The 18902-nt window shown below is 39.1% G+C and overlaps 1 protein-coding gene across 3 annotated transcripts in view; it reads right to left on the bottom strand.

The window, feature by feature from the left end:
* Positions 1-18902, bottom strand: part of LOC123370901 (serine-rich adhesin for platelets-like) — a 74985-nt gene that overhangs the window by 52098 nt on the left and 3985 nt on the right. For 2 of the 3 annotated variants that reach the window (XM_045017809.1, XR_006579612.1), the window contains exons 3-8: positions 18421-18651; positions 16658-16680; positions 13087-13232; positions 12745-12845; positions 12529-12630; positions 8606-10478 (exon numbers count right to left, since the gene is read on the bottom strand). In XM_045017809.1, the coding sequence (XP_044873744.1) occupies positions 8606-10478; positions 12529-12630; positions 12745-12845; positions 13087-13232; positions 16658-16680; positions 18421-18651 (2476 nt within the window). Of the gene's footprint in view, positions 1-4242; positions 5327-8605; positions 10479-12528; positions 12631-12744; positions 12846-13086; positions 13233-16657; positions 16681-18420; positions 18652-18902 lie in introns of those variants that run through there. The other variant, XM_045017808.1, reaches the window with a different exon arrangement.

The following is an 18902-nucleotide window of genomic DNA, read 5'->3' as shown; positions in this document are numbered from 1 at the left end:
GGTTTGGGTGCCACCGAAAGCGCAGCTTGACCCCGTGTACTGATAAGAACTGTGTTGAAGTTGCTGATACATGTGTTTTAAAAGAGTAGGATATGCCCCAGGAATGCCTATTGAGGTCTCAAGGATGCAAGTTCTGGAAAAACCCACACCTGGTTAATCAATAATCAGAAGGAACCTCTTGCTTTAAACTGTTTACTTAACAAGGTTTCTTTAAGGGACAAGTCATTCTATTACTGATGTATAAATAAGGGGACTCATTTGGGGGACTCTTCAGGACTGGCCTCTCCCTCTGAATGCATCTTGTGTTCCCCAGCAGCAGACGGGCTGCCGCTGTATCACTCAAAAGCCACACTCAGCTTTAGTAATTATCAAGGGTTGGGGGTGTTTTACTAATCTTGTTGCGGATGTGTGCAAGTGCTTGAGACTAGTAAAGTTTAGCTTTAAGTGAAAGCACTCTTGTGTTGTCCTGTCTGTGCCAGCCATCTATCAGATGGCCGTGTCTCCCCTGATTTATTTCCTGACACCTCCTTGCACAGAGTAAAGTTACCAAGAGCTTTGGGTTGAAAGAACCCCAGGTAACAAGTACAGATTTATACCAGTTAACAAAACTGTAACCTGTCCTTTAAATTGGCTTCTGTACCCAATGACTGGAAGATAGCTAATGTAACACCAATATTTAAAAAGAGCTCTAGAGGTGATCCCGGCAATTACAGACCAGTAAGTCTAACATCAGTACCCAGCAAATTAGTTGAAACAATTGTAAAGAATACAATTGTCAGACACACAGAAGAACATAAATTGTTGCGCAAAAGTCAACATGGTTTCTATAAAGGGAAACCATGTCTTACTAATCTATTAGAGTTCTTTGAAGGGGTCAACAAACATGTGGACAAGAGGGATCCAGTGGACATAGAGTACTTAGATTTCTTACATAAATTAAGTTGTCATGGGATAAGAGGGAAGATCCTTTCATGGCTTGAGAACTGGTTAAAAGGGAACAAAGGGTATGAATAAATGGTAAATGATTTGGAGAAAGGGGTAAAAAGTGAGGTGGTAAAGTTTGCAGATAACTATCTCAAGCAGTTTAGTAAGACCAAACCAGACTGTGAAGAACTTCAAAAAGAGCTCACAAAACTAAGTGATTGGGCAACAAAATGGCAAATGAAATTTAATGTGGATAAATGTAAAGTAATGCACATTGGGAAAAATAACCCCAACTATACACAGAATATGATGGGGGCTAATTTAGCTACAATGAGTCAGGAAAAAGATCTGAGTCATCATGGATAGTTCTCTGAAGACGTCCACACAGTGGCAGTCAAAAAAGCAAACAGGATGTTAGGAATCATTAAAAAGCAGATAGAGAATAAGACTGAGAATATCTTATTGTCCTTATATAAATCCATGGTACGCCCACATCTTGAATACTGCATACAGACGTGGTCTCACTCATCTCAAAAAAGATATGCTAGCACTAGAAAAGGTTCAGAGAAGGGCAACTAAAATGATTAGGGGTTTGGAACAGATCCCATACGAGGAGAGATTAAAGAGGCTAGGACTTTTCAGCTTGGAAAAGAGGAGACTAAGGGGGGATATGATAGAAGTATATAAAATCATGAGTGATGTGGAAAAAGTGAATGTGGAAAAGTTATTTACTTGTTCTCATAAGAACTAGGGGCCACCAAATGAAATTAATGGGCAGCAGGTTTAAAACAAATAAAAGGAAGTTCTTCAGACAGCGCAGTTAACTTGTGGAACTCCTTGCTTGGGGAGGTTGTGAAGGCTATGATTATAACAGGGTTTAAAAGAGAACTGGATAAATTCATGGAGGTTAAGTCCATTAATGGCTATTAGCCAGGATGGGTAAGGAATGGTGTCCCTAGCCTCTGTCTGTCAGAAGGTGGTGATGGACGGCAGGAGAGAGATCACTTGATCATTACCTGTTAGATTCACTCCCTCTAGGGCACCTGGCATTGGCCACCTTCAGTATGCAGGATACTGGGCTGGATGGACCTTTGGTCTGACCCAGTATGGCCACTCTTATGTTTGTCTAAAGACAAGGCTAGATAGTGGGAGGGTCCCTCACAAGAATACATGGGTTTTTTTTAAAGCTATTAGGATGATTTTGAGAAGTCCCATATTGTCTTAATCCAATGATTTTTTTAAATACATAAAGTTGGGGCCTATCAACCTTGGCAGTGGATCCTAAATAAGTTCTTGTCTGATTATGAATTATTAAAGCAAAAGTGGAACCAAGCTTGTAACAAATTTCAGGGAAGGACAGTGAAACAAAGCTTTAGCTATCACTCTAGTAGTCTTGCGCTCTTTAAAATTACTAAAGAGAAACAGAGAATGGTTTGTAGCCTAGAGTATGAGGAGGTGGAGATATTATTAAAGCTTTAGGCTGAGATTTTTAAAGGCATCTAGGAATGTGGATGCCTAGTTCTCATTAACAATTAATAGTGCTTTAGTGTGGGATTTTCAAAAGGGCTCAGTAACTGCCTGTTACTGCAACCACTGGAATAAATGATACAACCCCCATTGGCTGCAAGGGTAGCAGTTAGTTCAATCTTGACTGATTTGAAAAATCCACACTAGAGATGTGAACTGAAAAAAAGGAAGAAGACAGATACAGCTAGCGCACGACCAATTACTGCTGATGTGCACAGTATAGTAAAAGACAACTGGTGTTTGACTATGAAAATGGCTGCTTGGCATTGGCTAACTTGTGCAAAGTTCAATTTATCTAGCTCATCCATACCAGATAAAGTACTTAATACCCCATTTAAGTCTGACAGAGTGGATGAAATCATACTTTCCCTAACTTAAAAATAAGCGCTAAGGGCTGGTCTACACTTGAAATGTTACAACAGCACAATGGCTGTAGTTCTTCAGTGTAGATACTACCTATGCCAGTGGGAGGGGTTCTCCTATCAGCACAGGTAATCCATCTCTCTGCGAGTAACCAGGGTTAAGGTGAGTATAGCTATGTCTTTCAGGGGTGTGGATTTTTCTCAGCCCCAAGAGAAGTAGCTACGCCAAAATATGTTCTCAACATACACCAGCCCTAACAGAAGTCCAAATGCTACTGCTTCAATCCTGTAAGAATGACTTTTCTGAAGAGAATAGTATTTTACTAGTGTATTAGAATACACAGAGTGGACGGCCAACTGATCCTTTTATCATAGCACTCCATATGAACATTCAAATAGGTGGCTATCATATGAGCATGCTCTTCTGGTTTAGAGGAGAAATCACCAATGTAGCTCTTGACTAAGACGAATGAAAAAGTTTCTCCAACACCACTACACAAATCTATTAGATCTGCAGAAAAGTTGTTAGTATTACATAATAAAAGGCGAAAGCATGGAAGAGGAATGCAGTATGTTGTCACCAATAAAATCATTCTATAGAATGAATGTTCAAGAGCTTCTGTGAAATTTCTCCTCTAGCATATTTAGGTTTTTGCTATGTTCTCAAAAAAGGATTACTTTCGTTTCAATAGTAGCATCCAGGCAGAGAGGGTTATTCATTTGAGAGAATGAAAGGACGATTAAGACCTCGTGGAGTAGTCTGAAGTCAGAGGATCTGCTTGCTTAGAGTCCAATCCTGCAATTTATTCTCAGTGTGAGCCTATACCTCTGAAGTAAAAAAGAGCTGTCATTGACTTCAGATCAATGGCACCCAATTAGCTCCTAAGTCACAGAACAATTCAGAGTTGTTCTTTCTAGCACAGTATGGATGCTTCTCCCTATAATTAAGCTTCATTGTCTACCTGTATCTCACACTCAGAAGACTTAAAAAGGAAAAAGACCTATTGTCATGGCTGGAATTCTGTTCCAAGCACATTTAGGACTGCTTCATACTACACCTAACCATATACTTTCAGGAGCCATTCACATGGATCACGCTCCCTGCTGGGTCTCTGAGGTAGTTTGTTATAAGATGCTTTACAACTCAGGGATCATTTCAGTTTAGAAGTGCACCTGCTGTCTACTAAATGTCTACTTTAACTTCCACTAGCATTACTGCCATGGCAAAAAAAAAATAAATTCAAATTTCTAGAACTATCTTCACATACAAAAAGTCTTTGGTTTCATTAATGGGGACCCACACATATTGGCCTATATATAAACTAAATGAGCAATAGCATGTTACCGTTAAAGTTAGAAACTCAAATCAAACCACCTGAGTGTAATTAAATTACAAGACAAAACAGACTGGAACAATTTACTTCTAATGGTTTTAAATATTTTAATATATTAGGTGGTGATATACTAAGCAACTGACACCGGTGCTAACAGATAAGCAAATAAATCCACAATGCTATAAAGATCAGATAGAAAATGATTTCCAGTGTTCTTTCCTATACACTGTGTACAAGTTAAGCATAACACTAATAATTAAAGAACAAATCTGAATCCCAACCTCTAACAGCATCAACTGCTGGCATTAGAATTCTAATTATTGATGAAGGCAATGAGAACAGCATAATATTAGTATCAGGATGATGGATGAGCCAAGAACTCTGCCACAGAAAAACCATGTCAGGTGGTACTGAAGACATTACTACAAAAGTCACTGCTTTGTTGGACCTAATTCAGCATAAAACTTGGATAAAAACAGTGGTGGTACAGAAGATATTACATATACCTATTGGGAAGAGTTTTGGTACCATTTTATACAGCAGAGAATATCAAAAGTTATGTTTCTTAATTAGTAACAACTACCATAACTAAAATTTTGCCTTTAACAATGCATTCAAATACTTGCTTCCTCTATAGAGGTCAGTAAAGATCAATAACTGAACCTGGGGAAACTGATCAAAAGATTAAATCACAAGAAGAAATGTCATCACTTCGGCCATTAACTATGTATTCTGATAAGACAGATTTGTTTAGATATCCCGTTTACTGTCTAAAATTTTGTAAGTATAAACATTTTATGCAAAGACACCACCTTCTTGTCACCTAGGAACTATTACAGAAAATAACTTGCTACACTTGATTATATTCAATATATCACTCAAGGTCAGAAAGGAAAGCCTTTCAAATCTAGATGTTTGTCTTTACTAAAAGGCATACTTTATTTTAGCCCTATTTTAGCAGTTTGGTGGTTTTAGAATGTACCTTTTCAGAGAGTAAAAACCACATTTCACTAATCTAAATATCTGGAGATGCATATACATACAGCATAGATTCAACAGAGCATGATAAATATGTTACTGTAAACTGAACAAGAGATTTTTCTAAGACCAATGTTTCTAGAAAATTCAATTACATTTCTGACCAACTGTTCTGTATGGATGTAGACTTAATTTCTTGTCCTGTGAAGAGAGATATACAATACATATTTAATTTTTTGAATGTATGTATTAACTCTTCAATATATTTTATCGCAGAAACATTCTGATCTACCTAGTAAATATTTAGGTCTATAAATCATATAGGTTGCAGTTATATGACATTTTAGTGACATGGCCATTTCTATGATTTGAGGAGCCCTGAACCAAATAGGGGCCTCAGCCAGCACCCTCCATATATACATGACCCAGTCCATCCATGCTCTCAGTCCTTTAGCTCCATGATCAGCTCTTATCCTGTGGCAACTTCAGACTGTAGCTTTCCATAAACAAGGCCAGCAGATGAGTGTAATACTGGTCACCCCATCTCAAAAAAGGATATTGCAGAATTAGAGGGGATTCAGAGAAGGATGACAAGAATAATCCAGGGTATGGGAAAAAAAAAACTCATAAGAGACAGAAAAGACTGGGATTTTATCTTAGAAAGATTAATAGAGGGCATGTGATAAATATATAAAATAATACATGGTATAGAAAAGATAGATCAGGAAATTCTATACTCTCCAGTCAAAACACAAGGAGAGATTAAACAAAACTGAAAGGTGGCTAATTAAAAATTGATAAAAGGAAGTAATTTTTTATAACAACTTTGCCACAAGAAACGGTTGAGGCCAAGAATTTGACAAGATTCAAAAAAGGAACTGGCCATGTATAGGGATATCAAGAATATCCAGAATTATGATTTTGGAAGGGCTGTTAAGCCTCATACTATTTTACCATAGTTACAAGAGAGTAGCAATATTCTTTTGGAGGTGGCAGTATATCTGACAATAATTATCAAATGTAACTGTGGACTGATTTTTTTTATCTCTAGTATGTATTATATTTCACAATCTGAAAATTCACCTGATTAATCCTTCCTCATTAGGCGATTTAATGCAGCATAGCCATTGTTACCATTTTTGCTGTCATACTAACCTTTAATTTATGTAGGTTTTTCTGTTTTCAGAATTTATTTTCCCCCAACACTTGATTTGCTCTATATTTGGAAATCTCTGCCCATCATGCAAAGATTCATTATCACCAGCTCTCTCAAAATTACTGTGTTATTATTGATTTAGGATTGTATTTAATAAATTGTAAGCAATGTTCTCCAACATACACTAACAGTAAGAACTAGTTTTGAATATTAATTCAGAGGTTTTATTTTTAAAAGCATGGAAGAAATCTAAATGTTCTATTACTGGAATAAAATGGCTTAGAACTGTATGTTTAATTTATGCTAAATAATATGGCATGGATAACAGTCAAGATGCAGCGAAAGATCATTCCATATCTTTATTGCCAATACAAGAAGGTTTTTATTAAGTTGCTCTGATCCTGTGTGGCAGCCTACTGCACACAGGACAGAGACATGCAGAAAAACAGCTAGAGAGGAGTTTAAAACATTTTAAAAAAATCACATCTCCAAATTAACCTACCAATGTGTGGTGACAGTATCACAGTGCTTTAGCTTGCTTAAAACAGTAGTTCATTTCAGAATTAAAGGCTTTAGGCAAGTAATAATTGATAGTTTAGAGCTAAAAAGATCCGAAATGGCAGCCACAATGATTTCCTATTAGAAACCTCAAAATGGAAGCAGATTTGACTGAGAGGAGATAAGGATTAGATAGTTCAATGGGGAATGATTCAGCATATTCCAAGAGAACTAAAGGCTAGGAGGAAAAGCTATGCTAATAGCAAAGAACTCTCAGGAGGAGGATCAACCAGCTTGAATGACAGATGAAGCTGACTGGTTGCTTTCTCAAGTTCAGAAATTAGCATAGATCTTCCCTGCCTAATTATACTAGTTCAGCCAATCAGAGAAGGCCAGAAACTGAATATAAGGCTGACAGTCAGCAGGCTGGTGTGTGTGAGAGAGAAGCGAGACGAATAAGAACAGACAAGACTGAAGAACAGTGAAGGCAGAAAAAGAAGGTTCTAGAGAACAAGCTGAGGAAGCAACTGCCTGAAGCAGGAGTCCAAGGCACCAACTGGAGGAGCAGCAGCAACAGCGCCAACAGGCTTTTTCAGACAGAGCAGAAGGAGCAAAGACAATACAGAGGCATTTTATAGTGAAGGAGTGTAAATCTGATTTTTATACTTTATCTTAAGGAATAACTGGGTGTGCCTGTAAATAAAGCTGGATGCCTGCATTTGTGAGAGCCACCACACGCATCCTGCAACCCTTTGGCCAATGCTGGTAGGATGTTAGTGTTAACTAGTAACTATTTCATTAATATGTAATACTGTGATGTTCTCTTATGTCTATATATAGAAGCTTTGTATGCTATATTGTATCAAATTTAGGATTATACTGTAATGTTACATGTAGGCTTCATACATATGAACTGGAGATCTCCATGTGTTTTAATGTGTAACATTGTAATGCTTCCCTGTACATATACAGTCTTTTTATTAACTGGTTGAGCTTTATGAAGGTGTAAAATTCAAGGTACATAGAGACCCCCTTGTACATTATAACTGCTACATGGTCTACGTATCTATGTGTTCTGTGCTGTCTGTATCTTATTTTATTTTGCCACTTTTATATGATTTCTAATTAAGATTTAATAGTGGTTTACTATGTCTTAATAGATTAGTGTATTCTTTCTTGCTTTACTGAATGTATTGTTAACTGCTTATTTTCCTTTAAATAAATGACACTGTTTTCGAACAATTGCTGCTTGTATTGTCAATCCTTTGAGCAGAAGGCTGTATCCGTGTCCTCCCATGGGTTAGCAGAATTAGTCTGCTTTGGGGAGTCCTCTGTGGGCCAGAGACAAACCCACTAGTAAACCCTGGCATTTCCTCTCGGGCAAGCCACCTCTTTATTACCCATTTAGACAGAACAAATTAAAAATTGGTTTATGGTTATAGGCAGGCCAGAATGAGAGTGATTTAGGTCCACATTTTGGGGTAACCGGTGGAGAGGCAAGAAACTACAGTTCCAGCTTCAACCTTCATAAGGATATAGAATTTAGGGTTAAAAATGATTTCTAACAATGGAAGACGTTTTGGAGGTTGACATTCAGTTTTATCAGTTTGTACCATAAAAATAGTATCCCTACTCTCTTTTGAATTCTAGTTGATTGTGATAGTTGTTCCTATTACAGATAGACCCCATTTAAGAATCATGGCAAACACAAAGAGCTCTGGAAAAAAACACCCAGAATATCACCTCTTTTTAAACTGGATATATATTTCAGTAGAAACATTTACCTAGTTCTAACATATCTAAACAGATATCTGAGTATTATTTACCTTGAAGGGAATTCTCTTCTGTTTCATTCTCTATGGTGCATGTACCTGTTTTTTCACTAGCTGTTTTGTCTTCTGCAACCGAAAAATATTCTGATGCACTACTACAGTCACTAGACATTGATGCCTGACTTAGCTCTTCTATATCAGAATCTGAATGATTTAGTGTTTCATGTTCTTTACCTACTGCATGTGCCGAGCCTCCTAAAAATGCATCATCACATGTCACTGGAGTTCGACAAGTTGCGTTCTGTAACTGCAGAGTGTCAAGTTCATCTTCCTTCCTAGAAATCTCTTCTAAATCTTGGTGAGACTTATAGGTTTCAGCAATATTTAAACTATCTTCAACTTTCACATCTATTTGAGGTTTAGTTGATGCAACACTAGGATGAGTGGAAGATACATTACTTTCTTTACTAGGAAGGCCTGTTGAAAATAGAGAGCTGACTACAGCCGGACCACACAAAGAATTCTGTTGAGCAAGAGTGTCTTCAGTTTCAGTCTTCATAGATAGGTCAAAAGAAAAAAAGGAATTGCTACACTTCGGACTTGTAAGTTTAGATATGGCCACTGTACATATTGGAGGTGTAGATTTTTCTACAACTGGATGTGCATTGTCAATTGATTCTATTTTCATTTTTTCACTTTTATTATTATTAGATAAAAACAGCATCGAGGAGGAAGATAGTGAGTTGGAAGTACTTTTGACAGTGCCTTCAAATGAGATTACAGGTGAAGATTTACATTCCAGAATACAATTATTGGATGAGAAGGAAAATATGTTATTACAGGGGAAAGGCTGGGTCTTGGAAACATCTTTCTTTCCAGTGTCACTACTAGATGTAGTACAGGCTATAGTAGCAGTGGAATCTGGGGTACTGGTACTCTGCTCCTGAGGGACTACTGTAGGAGATTTTAGCCAGTTATATTCTACGTCTTTGCTTACAGAAACGTTCTCTTTTCTGGTCTGAAATATTGTACTTTGTTCAGCTGGCTTCTCAGATAGGCTGGAAAATGGTGAAATCTTCAATGAATTGCTGAGTTTGGATACTGTAAAACAATCTCTTTCTGAATTGCTAAAGGTAAATGAAAAAACTGGCTTTCCACTTTCTGATGACTCTAGTTTAGGACTTGTAGAGGCAGCAGCAGCTTTAGCCTCAGTTAAAGCTGAAGAGTTAAACTTCGTACAATTTCCATGTTGATTGCCTATTTCATCTTGAGTATCCCCCCTTCCCACATAAAAAATGGGGAAAACCGAATTATTCTTCTCTTTTTTGAAGAAAAATGTAGCTGCAGCCATATTTAAATTGGATACGGTTGAGTTATTACCCGAATTGGGGATAAAATGTTGAGCAGAAAGGCTCTGTGTGGGAGCACCTAAAAAGGTGGGTTTTGAAACAGGAACAGGTTTTGTTGCTGATTCTGGTAAGCCAGTTGAAGTGCTAGGACTTGCTAGTGTTTTTGCAGAAATGGGAACAGGTGAGGATTGAGCCATTTTTACTTTGTTTTTTATTACCAAGCCATTGAAATTTTCTGATGGGGAGGTTAGTTTGCTTACTTCCGGAGATCTTGTTCCATTAAATAACTTCAAGTCACTGTTCAATTCAGAGAAATTCCAGTTCACAGGTGGAAAGCTGAATCTGTAACTACTGGAACTGGAAAAACTAGTGTTACTAAAACTTCCTTTTTGTAATTTTTGTGTTCTTATTCTCTGTGCATCTTTCACTTTGGGAGGTGAGGACAGAAGGGGAACTGCTGAAAACATATCCTTCGAAGAATCAGTTATCACAAATGTATGCTTCGTATTTGCAGGTGAAGTCTGCATCTTCAACTGACCTGATGTCCGATGACCCATATAATAATTATAACGTACTTCCTACAATTGTAGAAAATCACCAAATTATTTAGTACAAGGGAAATTAGTCAGCCATCAAAGTTGCAAGTTCTTTAAATATTATGTGAAGGGAAATTGTTTATTTGTTGTGCTTATATGTTCTAAGACTACTTTAATTACTTAGAATATTTTGCTGACACTGTTAAAAGGCAACAGAAAAAAATATACATACTGTTCAGATTAGAAGAAATCTATTACTTTTTAAAAGTCATATATTTAAGTGACCTAAATAAAACTAAAATCCAGATACTTCAATGGCATAAGTATCAAAGAATGAGACTACACAGAAGTAACATCTTTATAACTACATAACTAAGAGAATATTCTCTTCTGAGAATAATGAAAACCTAAATCCAATGTAGTACACCTCTACCCCAATATAAAGTGACCCGATATAAACACAAATTTGGATATAAAGCGGTAAAGCAGTGCTCCGGGGGGTGGGGCTGCACGCTCTGGTGGATCAAAGCAAGTTCAATATAACACGGTTTCACCTATAACGCGGTAAGATTTTTTGGCTCCCGAGGACAGTGTTATATTGAGGTAGAGGTGTACTTTTTTATCCAGGGCCAACAAATTTTTAGATTCACATTTTTCTTAGTCACATTAAGATAACAGCTTTGACTGCTGCGTATCTATGGTAACAAGGCAAAAGTTGATTCATTTTATGCCTACAATATTCAAATGCCTCTAACTCTCAAGAATATGGAACTGGAGAGGCACTAGTTATGGAAAGCCAAAACAGCTGTCAAATAAGTACAGAGGGAAGATCTTTTTAAACCATTTTCTGCTAGAGGAAGAAGATAGATGGGCATGATGCAGTGCAGCTGATAAAGCTTGATGCAGCAACTCAGATATTCCTTCACAGGCTGCAGTCAAAACAAACTGGGAATTGGAATACTAGAGGACACACACAACCCATCATTGCAGAAATTGTGACATACGACCTACTGGGACTAACTTTTTAAATTTTTAGCATGAGTTACCACCTTAAATGCACACAGAAGCATAGGCTCAATATCAACACAGACTAACTTTCTCAGGAAAAGATTTGGCATTCATTCATACTTGGTTTTGATCACAATATCTTTCCCACTGAAACTGGGCCTTACCTTATCTTTAAGGTATTGACTATTTAGTGTGGCCAAAAAAATGTTAACTTCTCAAATAAGTTTAAAAATAATCCACTTGCACTTGTAACAGTAAACAACCCACAACAGCTAGCCCTTTTTTATGAAAGCAACTAGGTTGTAGTTGGAGTTCTACATTTAATTTAAGAAAAAGGTTAGTGTGCAGTAGCTTGAACTAAAAGTAAGTCACTGACCCATCAAGAGTATCAGTTTACCATAACTAGGGGTCTACCTAGGGGGCTCCTAGCTCTGGCTAGGGAGGGACAGGACTTGTCCATCCTCTGCACAGATGTGTGGGGGGTGGGGAAGAGGAACCAGACCCACCTCCGGGTGCCTCCCCCTGCTGTAGGATGCTCTGGGACTGGGCAGCAGCCCCAGAGGTTCCTCCAGCTGGAGGAGACTTGTGGAGTTGGGTCAGATCTCCCCTTGTTCCTAGGAGCACCCCAGTCCATACCCTGCACTGCTGCTGCGTGTATGTGGATGGTGGGCGAGAGAAGAGGGGGGAGCCTCCAGAAACCTCCTGTAGCTGCAGGAAGCTCTGCACTTCTCACAGAACTGAGGGTAGCAATCCCATGACCCCCCTACAAACAGGTTTGGAAGCCCCCCCTCCCCACACACACAATCCCCCTTTGGGTTGGGACCCCCAATTACAACACCTTGAAATTTCAGATTTAAAAAATCCGAAAATGTGAAATTTAACAAATTTTCAAATCCTATGGCCATGAAATGGACCATAATGGACTGTGAATTTGGTAGGGCCCTAAGCATAATGAACAAAAAAAAAAGGGAAGCCCATTATAAACCCCAAGAGAAGTAAAAGATTGTGACGATATAAAACAGTAACTTGTTTTCCCAAACACTATTAGCAGCTGAGCAATACTTACACCAAAATGCATTCTTACCTCATGACTCATGTTTTGAAACGTTGACATTTCTGATATTGACATTAAGCGAGTACAGATTTTACTACCGTCAGTCAAAGTTTCCTCATGTCCAACTACAGGCTGAAAAAAGTTACATCAGACATTGTCCATTTTGGATTTTTACAAAGCCAAAAGAACATACTTAACCATTAAAACACACAAAAAAAGTATTAAGTCTTGTAAACAAGAACTTACATAATACGTGTTGTGTATGTTTTTCTGATCTTTCCATTGTTTTGCACTATTTTTATATGCATACTTTCCTGTTAAGCCTTCATTTCCTCCAGAAGAAAGTTCTGTGAGAAAAGAGGAATAAAATAAGACTGATGAAAGAACACTTGACTCATCAGATGTAAACTTACAAAGTTATGAAACTGGGGCAGCAAAAAAAACAAAAAAAAAAACATTTCCATTTTGAAAACTGAGTATTGCTATAATGTAAAGTTTATTGTGGTACTATAACAGACTTATTTGCAACATATATGTTAAAAATAATGAACTGTGCACTGTGTTCAAATATATGCACCTTTTTTCTACCTTTAACGACGCATGAATCAACTGAAGTCAGCTGTAAGGCCAAGATTTCATTAATCACAGATTTGATATCCATTTGCTTTTGGGTAGACTCTGGTGATTTTTCATAGCTACATGCTATGTGCATCAGGTCAAGCTGAGTCTTCATTCTGGGAAAAAAAGTGAAAAACATCTTTTAAGCAATTATTTGTGTTTCTCTGGGCTCAAAACAGAAAAAAGTTATACCTAGTTAATAAAAAAGTTATATTAAAAAAAAAATCTGAACAGATTGATCTTCCTCTATTTAGAATTTTCTAATTTCCTTTCTTAGAAAAGGCCACTTGAGGATTTGTTTGCTATTTTGATCATAGAACTTTTTCCAAGAGGCATCTCTGTCCAGCAAACAAGCTGTATTTCATGGGCTAAAAGGGTTAACCCCTTCTAGCTGTATGGAAAGCAAAAGAAGTTTCAGGAGGGAAGATTTTTTTGCAGAGGTGGGAGGAGGGAAAAGCCCTGGGAGGGGTGAGGGTGGAAGAACTGATAGTTATTTAAGCATTTGTTTAGTATGCCCTAAAATTAAAGACCCATAATCCAGCATGATGAAATTTAAACAAGAAGTAGGCATTCACCATCAAGGCACATTATTCTTATGGTAATTGTTCAGAACAATTAATTTTGTCAAACCACCAATCAGCAAGGAGGCAAATCATTCCACTGAGAAATTTTAAATATGCAACAGGTGAATTTGAAGAAACTGCAAGTTTTATTGTCCAGAATTCTGCATCTCTCCTGTACATGTTTTTGCAATAATTAACTAATCAAGCAGAAAAGGGTTAATACATGCACTATGAAAATATAAGAGATGTGGCTGAAATACCATTGCGAAAGATATTCTTCAGTAATAAAGAGATAAAGTATATTCTTGTTCATTAGCCCGTTCATTTATAAGCTGACCCTCCAAGTTGGTTAGGTAAAAATAGCAAAAACTGTATGACCCTTTCATAAGCTGACCCTATATTTCAGGGGTTGGCAAACTTTGGCTTTGGGTAAGCCTCTAGTGGACCTGAACGTTTTGTTTACCTGGAATGGCAAACCAAGGCCACAGGGAGCTGAGGGGCTCCGTGCTGAACGCTCCAGGTAAACAAAACAACATATTAGATATTCAATTCAATGATTCCATAAGTTTAAAATCATCAAATTTTGCTGTAGACTGGTTTATAAACTGACCTCCGCTCTTTGATGCATCACTTATTTACCAAAAATATTCAGCTTATGAACGAGTATATACGGTATTGTTAGTCCACTGTGTCTGAACCCAAATTACACCTTTTTCTTAGGGGTCATTCCTAAAGGCCTCAGTTGTGAAACAGAATTTTAAAGTTCTGTTCTCACTTACTGTAATATATATATCCCAAAGACTATTACAGTAAGTGAGAACAGAACTTTAAAATTATATATATATACAGCTGAAGATGCTGTAGGGCAGAAGCATGTTGCGCAGCAGCAGCTTCTCCTATTCTGCAAGCACCAGGGGTAGGGGGGGCTCAACCCTTGGCCCAGCCATGCCACCTTCCTCCAAGTCTCCACCCTTAACCCGCCTCTTCTTCCCTCCCCTTCCCCCTTTCACTCTGCACACCACGTCCTCGCTCCTCCCTCCCCTGCCTCCTGCCCGCGGAAATCAGCTGGCTTGCAGCGTTCAGGAGGCAGGAGGGAGAGGGGAGGAGCAAGGACACTGCACACAGGCTCCCCCTCCCTCCTGAACACCACAAGCCAGCTGACTGCTGTGGGCAGGAGGCAGGGGAGATGTGCTGCATCCTCACTCCTCCCCTCCCCTCCTGTCTCAGCCCGCACCGCTTCCCGCAACCCCCATCGGCCTGGAGCCGCAATCGGCCGAACCTGCGGATGCGGCAGGTAAACAAACTGGCCTGGCCCGCCAGGGGCTTTCCCTGAACAAGCGATGGACTGGCTTTGAGTACCACTGCTTTAATTTACCAGATGCCATGCTGCTGTTGGACTGTAAAAATCTAGTTTTTGTGGGAGTATTAAAGAAGGTTTCAGGAATTATGCGTATAGGTCCTGCTAACATAATTAGATAAAATAGCTTCTTTTAGTATCGAATGTTACTGAGACATTATAAATTTGGTGATTTAAATTTTATATTAAATTGAATATAATTAATTTACTATATGTTGAACTGTACATTATTCTTGTAAGGTAACTGCACTTAACGTCCTCTCACTTAATGTTTCGATCTTACGTCCCTGCTCAATTACAGAACATGTCCATTTAAAGTTATGCAATGCTTCGCTATAATGTTGTTTGGCTGCCTGCTTTGTCCACAGCTGGCAGTCCCCCATCAGCTCACCTATGTCACCCCCCACCCACACAGTGCCTCCTGCCTGTGGCAATCAGCTGGTTTGCGGCGTTCAGGAGGCAGGGGGAGCCTGCACACTGAGTCCTCACTCCTCCTCCTGCCCCTGAATGTCACAAGCCAGCTGATTGCCACGAGGAGGAGGGGGAAGGCGCTGATCTGCGGGGTCTGCCAGCAGGCGGGAGACGCTCTGTGTGTGTGTGTGTGTGTGTGTGTGTGTGTGTGTGTGTGTGGGGAGAAGAGTAGGTACAGAGAAGGGCTACAAAAATGATTAAGGGTATGGAACAGCTTCAAGAGGAGGTGAGATTAAAAAGAGACTATTCAGCTTGGAAAAGAGACGACTCGGGGAGGATATGATAGAGGTCCATAAAATCATGAATGGTGTAGAGAAAGTGAACAACAAAGTGTTTTTTACCCCTTCTCATAACAATTGCCCAATTAAATTAATAGGTAGCAGGTTTAAAACAAAAAAGGAAGCACTTCTTCATACAACGCAGTCAATCTGCAGAACTGGTTGCCATGGAATGTTGTAAAGGCAAAAAACTATAACTGGATTCAAAACAGAATTAGATAAGTTAATGGAACATAGGGAGGAGCGAGGATGGATAGGTCCATCAATGGCTATTAGCCAAGATGATCAAGGATGCAACCCGATGCAGCAGGTGTCCCTAAGTCTTTGACTGATGGACACTGGGACTGGAAGACAGGGAATGGATCACTTGATGATTGCCTCTGAAGCATCTGACAGTGGCCACTATCGGAAGACAGAATACCAGGCTAGATGGACCACTGGTCTGACCCAGTATAGCCATTTTCATGTTCTTATTATTTTCTGGGACAAAGCAAAAAGACAGTACTACAACAGAAAAACACTTTGCCTCACCCTACACGAATATCTGAAGTGATTATTTTAAGCTCCACTTTTATCTGTTCAATAATAAATCTGTGAAAGTGATATACTAATTCCAACAATTCTAGAAGAATTTTAAAACTAAATGTTAGAAAGTAATGATGTCAAATATAGATAGAACTTCTACCACTGTTCAAAATTGTTCTGTCTCTCTCTCCATATTAACTAATCCACTGCATGCCCTGGACACTCCTCTCCGAACCCCACAATCATGATATGAATATTAACTAAAAACTTACTTTGTTGTATCTTATTACCTTACTCAACTATACATTAGCAAACCACATGAACTAGAACTCATGAAATATATGTACCTTTTATTCAAGCCACATGCCACCTGTAAATAAAATAAGACTGCATTAGAGTTGAGGATGTTATTTAAAAATCAAACAAAATTACTTTACCAGAATATCTGACAGAAATTAACTGTTCAACTTGTTAAAACACAACTCTTCATTTCACCTAGCACTCACAGAAGTAAAAGAGCAATAATCACACACACGGAGGGTGTATGTCTGGGAAAATTACTTACCCTGTAATATTTTGAGGCCAAAGGGGAAATCTTTCCTAAAAGTCAAATCTAAGACACTGTGCATGAGGCAAAAGCCACATGGCTGTCTTTGAGATTAAAATGTACTTGAAAATATTTTGGCAGGATTTTCAAACCATGGACTCGTGCTCCTTAGTGCAAGACTAAGAGTTTGTCTACACTTGATATGCTATCCTGAGAGGTGGTATTTAGGTCGATGGAAGAATTCTTCTGTCGACCCAGCACTGTTTACACAGGGACCTAAATCAGCCTAACTATGGCACTTAAGACTATGGATTTTTCATACCCCAAGTGTCATAGCTAGATCGATCTAACTTGCTAGTGTAGACCAGCCCTAAGGGACCTTTTCTACATGGTAAGGTAATGCACTCTCTACAAGGGAGTGATTTCTAGAGTGCACTAACTGGTCCATGTAGACCAGGGGTGAACAAACTTTTTAGCCCGAAGGCCACATCTGGGTGGGGAAATTGCATACAGGGCCATGAATGTAAGGCTGGGGCAGGAGGTTGGGGTGTGGGAGGGGGTGCGGTGTGCAGGAAGGGACTATGGGCAAGGAGTTGGGGTGCAGGAGGAGATGCGGGGTTTATGAAGGGGCTCAGGGCAGGGGTTGGAGTTCAGGTGTGGCGGGGGTTGGGGTGCAGCAGGGGCTGAGCTGAAGGAGGAGTGCGGCATGCAGGCCCCCCACAGCTCCCACTGGCCAGGAATGGGGAACCGCGGCCAATGGGAGCTTTGGGGGAGGTACCCAAAGGCGAGGGCAGTGTGTGGAGCTTCTGGGAGTGGCGCGGGACCAGGGAAGGCAGGGAGCCTGCCTTAGCCTGGCAGCACCACGGGGTGGCAATCCCGTGGGCTGGATCCAGCCCGCGGACCATAGTTTGCCCACCCCTCACGTAGACCCTGCTGGTGCGCAAAAAAAAGGCTCCCTAGGACACTTCAACATAAAACAGCTATAAAATAACTATGTTAAAAGCACACCAATGGCATCTATACAAAGCAATCAATGTTCAACATGTTAGTGGGCATTGGAAATCACACTCCATATAGTGCATTACCCCATCATGTAGACAAGTCCAGGCAGAGTTCCCAAAATGGTAAAAAATTTGGTCAGTAAGGGTGCCTTATGGTGTTTTATAATGCAGCTATTTGCCCCACCCTACTACTTGTGAGTACATGCCTCACAGGATTTTAACCAAGTCTCTAGGAACTTTCCAGTAAGTTCCTGATTAAGTTGGAAATGGAGAAAACAAATCAATCACAAAAATTCAAGTGAATTAGAAATCAGTGCCTCAAAACAGGTTGTGCAATACAAGAGAGGGGGAAAAAAGTCCTCCACCAAATCAAAATAAGGTTCTCTTCTACACTCTGAAGGAAAGTGAGAATCCTGTCAGAATTACACGTTCAGAGAAGCAGATTACACTAAACAGAATTCACCTTGCGAGTAAGCATCTCAAGGGATGTCCCAAACACGGGGTTGGGGGTGTCACATGCACATACTACTTGATAGCAGAACATTGTAACAAAAATTATCACCTCCAGGAAACGCTCAGGATCACATTCATCAACAAGCTTTTCACAATCCTTCAGGAAACTCTCAATGGTTTTCTTGTGAGTTTCCTTCATTTTCTTCCAAATTTGATATTCTTTTTCTTTCTTACTTCTCTGACTTTCAATATCTTCTAGCAATTCCTTTTTTCTCATTTCCAGAGTTTTGAAAATGTCTTCAAATTCCAACATAATTATCTCTGCTTCTTTGTTCAAGATCTAGAAACAAAGTATTTTGCACAAAGATCTGATAACAGTAAGTCTTTACACTGTGTCATCCCTGCAAGCTGCACGGAAACTTTTTAAAGACACCATAAGAGAGTCTCAATTTAAATGTATACCCCACATTAAAAAAACATAGCAAGAGAACCAAAAAAGTGCCACCGTGGCTAAACAACAAAGTAAAAGAAGCAGTGAGAGGCAAAAAGGCATCCTTTAAAAGCAGTACTGGGCAAATTGGTTGAAAATAT

This window comes from Mauremys mutica, chromosome 5 (assembly GCF_020497125.1).
Source record: "Mauremys mutica isolate MM-2020 ecotype Southern chromosome 5, ASM2049712v1, whole genome shotgun sequence".
Taxonomy (NCBI): Eukaryota; Metazoa; Chordata; order Testudines; family Geoemydidae; genus Mauremys; species Mauremys mutica.
This window is presented reverse-complemented; position numbering and strand designations above follow the sequence as displayed.